The 9,611-nt window shown below is 42.1% G+C and overlaps 1 protein-coding gene across 1 annotated transcript in view; it reads right to left on the reverse strand.

The window, feature by feature from the left end:
• ush2a (Usher syndrome 2A (autosomal recessive, mild)) overlaps positions 1–9,611 on the reverse strand; it is a 195,514-nt gene that overhangs the window by 8,196 nt on the left and 177,707 nt on the right. Inside the window, exons 77-84 of the mRNA XM_027281636.1 lie at positions 7,700–7,781; positions 7,462–7,607; positions 6,843–7,184; positions 6,329–6,690; positions 5,846–6,215; positions 5,282–5,563; positions 4,999–5,168; positions 3,304–3,634 (exon numbers count right to left, since the gene is read on the reverse strand). Coding sequence (XP_027137437.1) covers positions 3,304–3,634; positions 4,999–5,168; positions 5,282–5,563; positions 5,846–6,215; positions 6,329–6,690; positions 6,843–7,184; positions 7,462–7,607; positions 7,700–7,781 — 2,085 coding nt within the window. The remainder of the gene's footprint in view (positions 1–3,303; positions 3,635–4,998; positions 5,169–5,281; positions 5,564–5,845; positions 6,216–6,328; positions 6,691–6,842; positions 7,185–7,461; positions 7,608–7,699; positions 7,782–9,611) is intronic.

Genomic DNA, 9,611 nt, shown 5'->3' on the forward strand with positions numbered 1-9,611 from the left:
TGCATTTGTATAGATCAGTCCGATGAGCTATCTCACACAGTGTTGAAGTTTATACAGTAAAATAATCTCAGTATAGTAGGTGTCCTCAGGATGTGTCCTGAAAGCCATCAGCATATTTTACCTTTATGAATATCTGAAAACATCATCTTGATGGTCCGAATAATATTCAATATTCAATCAAAGGTTTTGTTTCAGGAATATTTATGGCATATTTACTGCTCTTATATGTAATCATGTAAGCAGCCAGACAATTGTTTTATCTCAGTATTTGTAGCAGCTACATCAGTCTATGCATACAAATGTATCCAGATATGCCTAAGTGTAGGCAACCTTTATAGTCACTTAATAAAATCATTTTGAACAAACACTAAATTTTAGTGTCCAATGCAACATAAATCCATTAAGCTCAAAAAGGAACAGACACATCTGCCCTTCAACATTTATTTGTGTATTAATATTTGTGACTTGTGACTCTGCACCTACGGTTTCGTCTCAGAGAGACCGACCTGGACTCGTCCACTGGCCCATCAAACTGTCTGCTGTTTTTAAAGGGGATGAAGTGATGGGCCATTATTGTGCCCCACCCTGACTTCACCAGCTGATGCTGCACTTTTCCTGCTCATAATGTCTTCATCCTGTTCTATTCTCTTTTCCGCTTCCACTGAAATTAACAACAGATTCACTAATGATGAATTCAGACTGAAAGCAACTATTAAGCAAAATACAACTTAGTGTAGCTTGTGTTGTTTTCAAGGTGTTGATATTGATGACCTGATATCGATGGTTGCATATATGTCACTCATCAGTGCAATGTGTTGCTAGAGTTGACATAAAAGTAACATAACAGTACAATCCCAACAGAATATGTGAAGCAGCAAGTCCTCTAACGCTTCTGTGTTTATGTATAATGTCCACAATGTTGTGCAGTGGATGAAAAAGGGGTAATGGTGTGATGGATGGCAGGAAGAAGAATGAAGGAAAGGATACAAGCCTGTGTGGAGAAGTGAGGATGGGTGGAGGGATGGAAGGAAGAGGGTACGTTAGGTAAAGGGCATGCTGTCACCCTGATAAGGAAAAGGTCAAAAAGAAGTGCGACAGTGAGAGATGCCCCCATTTTGTGTGTGCGTGCGCGTGTGTGTGTGTGTGTGTGTGCGTGTGTGTACACAGTAGTTATTAGACTACAACATAAAAATACAAATGAAACAAACATTTGTTTGTCATTCACATAATGCACATTATATTATTGGTTTACTGTACGTATCTAAAAAAATACACAATTGGATCAACGTATTAATGGAACAGAGCACTTAGAAAGGACACAAAATGTCTAGTTTAATATCCTGATGAAAAAGTGCCTTGGCATCACGTAAAAGAAAAAGTTTTCTAATGCGTATGTAGTTTCCACACAGCAACAGTGACTTGACTTGTTGCTTAAAAGACTTTCAATTAAATTAGCTCCTGTCATGATACAAATTATAACTGCTGCAATGAAATATTTCTACCCAGCAACAACCATGTTCTTCCCCTTACTAGCAACACAGCTAAAGACGCAATGTGACGCAACACTTGGGGCTTGATTAAGAAGTTTGTGCCACATAGACAGAACAGAGAAAAAGTTCAAAACTAAAGTCAGCCCAGATCACCTTGCCCTTGATCCAGCGCTAAAAGGTAGAACTCATCTCCTCCTCCTTATATCATCTACAGACTTTTTACTGCGTTCCTCTCTTGTCCTCTCTCCTCCTATTGGGCCGTGATTTGGCTTATTAGACACAAAATAAAAATATATGCTGTTAGCTGCCATGGCAGCAAAGGAGCCGCCATGGCAACAAACGACTTCAGGAAACTAGCAGACAGTATTAGTGCATTTTTATTGGATGGTTGGACTGCGGACTCGTTTCGAGCTCTCTGATAGGCCAACAGAGCTACTTGGCGGGTGCATCTACTTGGGGTGAAGGGGCTAAGTTGTGTGAAAGTGGGCAGTAATTAAAACCAAGCATAAAGCTGTCAATAGGAGCTTATGACCCAGTGTAATTAGCCTAATATGATTTCTCTCTCTGCACTGTGGTGTGCTAAACTGAACTGACTTATCGTCCTTGTGTACGCCTCCAACACAGAGAAAGGATAAGAGCCAGATAGGTACACAGACAGATTAACAACTAAATAAAAATAAATCCAGTCAGATAGATAGAAAGACAGGTAGATGAGAGGATAGACAGGTGGACACTTGAAATAGAGAGAAATGGCTTGATCAGTAACTTCATATGAATATCCAAACATTGATACTGTTTCTTCGCTTCTCTCTGACACACTCCACAAATGTTTACGTGCACACACAAACACACCACTGTGTACATGTGTTCACACACATACAACCACCTTGTCCACGTACCCCAGTCCCCCACTGACAAATCCTCAGGGGACGTGTAGCGGTCACCATTAAAAGGTCTTTCCAATACAGGCTCTGTTACCAAGGGGGCTAACAGTTAATTCGATTGGCTGGCTGGTAATCAGGAAGTGGGTGCTCTGAGGGCCCTGTGATTAATGGCTCTGTTGCCCGCCCGTCATCTCCCAAAGCTCCTCCCTCCCTCCCTCCTCCTGTCATAAATTAGGACCCTCGTAAATAAAGACGGCACCACAATCAGGCAAACTCAATCAATTACACAGGTTCTCTGGCCTCAGCTCATATGTCTGACAGGCAGGAATGCTAATGTTATTGTTGCTTCCAAAGGGCTAGCCTGTCAATTAGCGTACCAATGCACAGCACAACAGCATGAATATGGACCCTGCCATTTAACACCTGTCTGATTACTTACCGTGTGTGTATGTATGTGTATGTTGGCGAATATGGATGACTTTATCAGTTGAGGTGCATGTGTGATCTGTGTGTCTGTGTGCGTGACTGAAAACATTTCATTGTGAAAACAGGCAACATCTTCTAATGTGTCACTCACATCAGATCTAATCTCCAAATGAGATCATAATAAAATCCATGTCCACTGTAGAGGACAAGAAAAAGTAAACATTTCTGAAGTAAGGAAAAAGGGTAGCTATTACAGTTCACAGCTACGAAGGTGATCTGTGTTTTTGAGTTATCATATATTTTTGTAATATTTCTGTTAACCCCAACTTTACAGATGTAGGATGTCAATAATCCGTATTCCCTTTGTTTTTCAATTAAAATAATATCCGTGAACTTTAAAACATGTTCAAAACACATGACACCTTGCTCAAGCTCTCTTTTTCTAATACAAATAAAAACACATGTAAAAACACACACATAATTAAACGCACAGAGCATTGTACCTGGTATTGATATACAGTATATGGCTGGAGTGCCTCATCTTTGCAAGTAGTAGAGATATTGCTGTAGACAAGTGTTGGTGGATCACTTCTGTTGATGTCAGTGGTATGGTCCAGTCTGCGGTACACCTCATAATGCAGGACTCTACCATTTGGCTGAGCTGGAGGGGCCCAGGTGAGTAGAAAGGTGGTCTGCAGGCCAGTGTGTGTGTCAGCTTGGAGGGCTAACAGTGGCGCTGTTTGTCCAGCAGGGGGAGCCTCGAGAGTGAGTACAGGTGACCAGTCACTAGAGGAGCAACCCAGCGCTGTGCAAGCCTCAACTCTCACTTCATACCTACACACACACAATGCAAAAATCAGTGATGTTTGTATACCGTGTGAGATTAAACTGTCCGAAAGAAACACATGTGACTCAAACATATGATTACAGTCAAGCAAGTAAAGCAGCCAGTCATAAATTAAGTAATTAACAACATGTTTGAAATTATTATTATTTGTTTGTCTCAACCAAATGTCCATTGAGCCTTATCAGACTAAAAACAGCATAACAAGGTAAATCATTTGGAAGCACTGCTTCTCTTGGAGAAAGAAAGGAAGAAAGAAGATGACAGAGAGGAGTGAGGGGGAGAAAAAGAGAGCGAAGGTGATAAAGATGACTTGAATGGATAAAAGGTCATCAGAGAGAGAGGGGGAGTGATCTTTAGATGATAAGGATGATGAGCTTTTATTATCTGAATCTTATCACCGCACACACACACAGACTCACACATACACAGCCACATATTCAAGCACACTGACATGTACAGTACACACAACTGCTCTTGCATATGCCCTCTTACATACGCACACGTATACAGTCTTTGGTCATTGGCTGTGTTTTTTCTGACAATGATAGATATATGTTCAAGGTTAATTCCCTTCTCTGTCTCCCTCTTTATTTCTTGCTTTGAAAACGCCACAGTCTTAACGACGTCCTTTGGCAGCTCATTTGAGAGGTTGTTTTTCACCTAATCAAGGTATTTGCATTTTGACAAGTGCATTAGTATCCTAATTTATAACACAAGTTGCAGAAATACAGCATTAGTTAGCGGGCAGGTGTCTCCTGACAAAGACTTTGTTGGGGCAAAACAACAGAACAGAAACTACACAATGACATTAAGTATTAATGTTGAAATGCCTGCTACTTCTGGGAAGAGATCTGGAAAATATATAAAACCATACTTGGTTACTTTTTGAGACCCCCTTTCTTTGTTTTTGTCCTTTTAAAACCAAATAAACCAAAGTTTTCATCAGTTTAGAGATTTACTTTCAGTCATATCATTTTTCAATATATGTTAAAGAATGCATTGGCTGATTGCTTTTAATAAAATGTAAGTTATTAATTGATTGAAATGAGAGTGAAATAAAAGTATACAACAGTCCCTGGATAGTGTTTCAAGTGTGAGTGTTTTTCGTGTTACCAAGAGATGGCAGTCTGTTCCCTTCTTCATCATCCATTTTTATCTCTTATTCCTCCTCTTATTTTCCCTCATTAGAGTACTTATTACAAGGGAAATATAAAATATACAACCTTCAGCGTTGCAATAAAAAAACAAAAACTACATATTCTTGCTACCTATACATGTACCATATAGTACAATCACAAACATATTTGCAGCATGAAAAAGTGAACTGTGGTGGAAATCTGCTTTGACTGACCTGTGGTAAGCAACCAGCCCATGCAGAGTGGTGTAACGGTTAGAGAAGTCATTGTCCTCTGGAGTGAACACAGTGCTGGTGATGCTGAGCTGGACTGGATCTCTTTGATGCACAGTGTAACTCACAATGTCTCCATTAGGACGGGCTGGAGGGCTCCACTCGACTCTCACCTGGAAAGACAAACAACGTACAGCCCAAACTTTGAAACAACAAGTTCAAAGTAACAACAAATAGTAAAGTCATGATTAAACTGTTATATGAACTGACTAGATGAACGACTCACCTGGCCTGGTCCCAGTGGCATCAGTGTGGGGAGACCGACACCAGAAGGAGTAGATGGGTGAGTCTTTGCCGTGCCTGCTGCGCTGCTTACTGCCCCTTTGCTATTGTTGGCACTGACAACGTAGCTATATTGCACGCTTGGCAATAGTGTGAAGTCGTGGTAATGGGTCTCTGTGCCAACATAGATAACTTCACCATCTCTGCGGAGCTCATACCCGGTGATGATACCATTAGGGTGCTCTGGTGGTCTCCAGCTAACCTCTACTGACTCTGGGCCAGTGACCTTCAAAGGAAAAAGTCAAAGGTCACATCAAACAGGGCATAAGAAAATGTCAAACCAAACGTTTTGTTCATACAAACATGCACAGTACTTTGAATCAGACTTTTATTATTAATTATTCTCTCTATCTCTATTCTCTATTATTATCTTGAATCAGCGATGAAATGTTTTCAGTACTAATCAGCAAGTGATTTATTTGGATTCAAATCTACAGAATTGGGTACAGGGGTATTTTTACAGCTAGTATCAGAGGCTTCACAGTAAGTCATAAATAAACAAACACACCTTAAGAGTTGGGGCAGGTAACCCAGTGGGGGGAGCCTCCTCAGTTACAGTGGACACTGTGGCACTGGTTGTGCACCCGCCATTGGTACAAGCTAAAAGGACCAGCTGATAAGACGTGTGTGGCTGCAAATCTGACAACGCTATGTTTTGGTCTCTCCCACGATAAGCTTCTTCGTTGTTCAGATTCAGCACATATTCGGTCACCTCTCCATTCTGTGTGAGTGGTTTGCTCCAAGAAATGTTTATACTATTGGATGTGAAGCTGTTCACTGTGGGAGCTTGCACTGTGGCAGGTGGAGCCTCTAGAGTTGTGATGTTTGTATAAGGGCTCTTGATGCATCCCTCAGATGTGCAAGCTAGGATTGAGTAGCTGTAGAAAAGAAAAGAATAAATGTCTTTAATAAAACTGACATCAAATATTGATTTGTTTATGGAGATATTTAGAATCCTCACAAGGAAACATTACATATAAGTAAGTAATACCTATATGTGGAAAATGGCAAGAGGTCTTCATCGGTGTAGGTGAGGACAGTCGGGTCAAAACTAAATGAGAAACTGACATTGTTTCTCTGAATCCTGTAAGACTGAAGTATCCCATTGGGCTCCAAAGGAGGAGTCCAGGAAACCAACACCTCACTGGGCTGGCCTTGAAGGTGATGCACTGTTGGGGCAGCCAGCCCACGAGGAGGGGCCTGTCTGGTTGTCACAGTTACCCAGGGACTTTGGGTGTGTCCAGCTGGGTTGTGAGTACGGACACTGAACTCGTACTCCGTCCAGGGACGCAGACCTGTCACTGTGTATGACAACGAGTCAGCATGTTGTGGGGATGTTTTCCTGAACAACACCTGTTATGGATGAATAAAGGTTGATTAGTTGTATTAAGACATACTGTGAAATTCGCTGCATTTTTTTTAACATAATATCTTTAGTAGTTATAACAGCAAAAACAAGAAATCACTGTCTTTATCGTCAGAGAAGTGTCTTTACGTTCACCTACCTTTCCCTTTTCAGTACCCTCTTCATTACTTCTTCCCCTCCCGACTTCCTCTAGACTTCTCCCAAGTAAGAAGTACTCTCCAATTGGCCCATTAGGCTGGGAGGGTGGTGCCCATGTGAGAGACACACTGTTTGGGCCAACGAAGAGAGGCCTTGGAGGAGGCTGTGAAGCAGGTGGAGCTGCTGCTGTGGTTACCTGCTGAGGTGGGGTGCGTGTGCATCCCGCTGAGGTACAAGCTTCAAGAGTCAAAGAATATGTGGTCCATGGCTCTAGACGACGAAACAGGAAGTTGCGCGATAGACCGCTGAATTCCAGGTTCCCCTCACTGTACAAGTTATACATCTGGAGGAGGCAGGGGAGGCAGGAAAGAGGAAAGTCCAGTGCAATGGGAGAAGGGAAGGAAGAGAAGAGTTAAAGTAGTACATAATGGTTAGTGATGAAGATGTGGTAAAGTGTGTATGTTTGACTTCAGCTGCAGGGCTATTGCTGGAGTGAAGTATATGTGAATCTGTTGCTGATTTATTTAGTTACAGATATAGGGGAAAAAAGTTGCTTCATCTGCTCAATGCTGTGTGTACACTTTGATATACAGTACGTTCTGTGTTTGTACAGTATGTACCGTGATGATCCCATTTGGAGCACTTGGCTGATCCCAGCTCAGCAGTAACGCCCTGCCCTGCTCTCTCTGCTCCACTGTGAAGTTAGCCAGCCCAGATGGAGAAGCCTCCAGGGTCCTAATGCCTACCCATGGACTGGACACGATACCTGAAGAGTTACAAAACATCCAAACTCAATAGAGTGGTTGAATGATTGGTGCTGATATTTTTTATCCCTGATATTTTAAATGAGCGACCTACCTGCATCATTCACAGCTTCCACTCGTAGACTATACTCACTGTACGGTTCAAGACCATAGACTGGCGCTTCTAGGACTGAACCCTGAGAGAGAAAGAGACACCACAGTATGATATATAGAGAGATGGAATGAGAGGTAAAAATGTAGGAGAAAGTACGAGAGAGGGATGGGCAGATGTGAGAAAGAAAAGAGGAAAGACAAAGGAATAATTGGGCAATAGGTCAAAGGAGAGAGAATAAAAGAACAGAGATGGAAAGGAAAACGGGAAGTGGGTAGCATGCCATAGCAAGAGAAGAGAGCGAGTGGAAATTAGTTACACCAACAAATCCTGCATGAATAAAAACCAGTGCATTACTCATTAAATGGGGAATGAAAAGGCACACTGAAACAATGGCAAGCTAAGATGACATGACATGGGATTTGTGATATCAACATTTAAACATACAGGCTCTGCCATGGTGAAGTAAGTAGACACCCGAGAAGTGGCAGAGACAGAGAGACTGGCAGGCAGGCGGCCGTCCCTTATGGGTGAATTCAAAGCTTCCAGATTGAGTGTTTATGTCACACATGCACCCTTTCATATCACACACACACACACACACACACACACACACACACACACACACACACACACACAGCAGTGAGCGAGTCTGCCAGTAGCTTTAGGCAGTGGGACCCAGCCCAACACCCTGGCAGACACAGGGGCAGTGCATGTGTGTGTGTGTGTGTGTGTGTGTGTGTGTGTGTGTGTGATACAGTGGGAACACCATTTACTAATTGATAAGAGACACACTGTTGTTTCAAAAGGCCCTGGCGTGCAATGACATGGTAGTCAGGGAGCACTAGGCTCCAGGATGTAGCATTGCCTGTTTGTTTGTTTATGACTGTGAGCTTTAAAGCAGCTATGAGAGTGATGTTCCTCTCTGTGTGAACATATTTGTTTGAAAGTACAACAGAGGAGGCTATATTTTTTCACGTGTTGAGTCTGCAGTTTTTCATAAAAATGTCTGTTCAGACTGTATACTTTCACATAAGCAAGCATATGTAAAGAGATTAACTAGTAACCCACTTCAGTGCAGCGGCAAGAGGATCAAAAAGGCTCCAATTCAAACTGAATCAAATGAAAACCCTGACAAATCACCGTAGCGTGGCACCAAGGATGAACTGTCTGAACAACAACCAGAATGCATGTATTCACTGTTTTCATGTCTGGGAGCCAACGTGTTTTTCATCCACAGTAAAATAGGATTAATAAGCCCCTAGACACCTAGACACAAGCTAAATCCTCCTGCAAATCACAGCACTTCTCGGTAGAGAGAGAGAGAGAGAGAGGGAGGGACGCAAAAAGAAAGACAGACATTGGGTGTCTCTCTTTGCGCCAGAGAGACATAGAAAGGGAAAGGGGCAGTGGGAGTGAGACATAAAGGCCGAAAGAAAAAAAAGGGACGGGAATGAAATAAAGTAAGGCGACATAGGTTAGAGTGATGGAAAAAAAAAAGCAAGAGGTGAGTAACTGATGTTAATAACTGATGAAGGAAATAAAAAAGGAAAGAGACAGAAAGGGGGAGTGTGTGAGAAATAGTAAGACAGAGAGAGAGAGAGAGAGAGAGAGATTGAGTGGATGGGTAAAAAAAAAGATGAAAGCTAAAGTGGGAGAGAAAAAAAGATAAATGTGGCAAAAGGGAGAGACAGATTAAGTGAGCGAGAATGAGAGATCTCTCTACCTTAAAAGCCAGTGAAATATGTGAGGCATGTGGCCTATAAAGCGGTTAACATATGCACATTGTCAATAGCAGCATCTGGCGCTGGCAGCTTTTATAGGAGCATGGAGACTCTGCTACACGCCTCTAGATGGCAATACATTCAAACACTTTATCACTGAAACACACCACATTAACAGCCTCCTCACACGC

This window comes from Larimichthys crocea, chromosome VIII (genome assembly GCF_000972845.2).
Source record: "Larimichthys crocea isolate SSNF chromosome VIII, L_crocea_2.0, whole genome shotgun sequence".
In the NCBI taxonomy this organism is placed as follows: Eukaryota; Metazoa; Chordata; class Actinopteri; family Sciaenidae; genus Larimichthys; species Larimichthys crocea.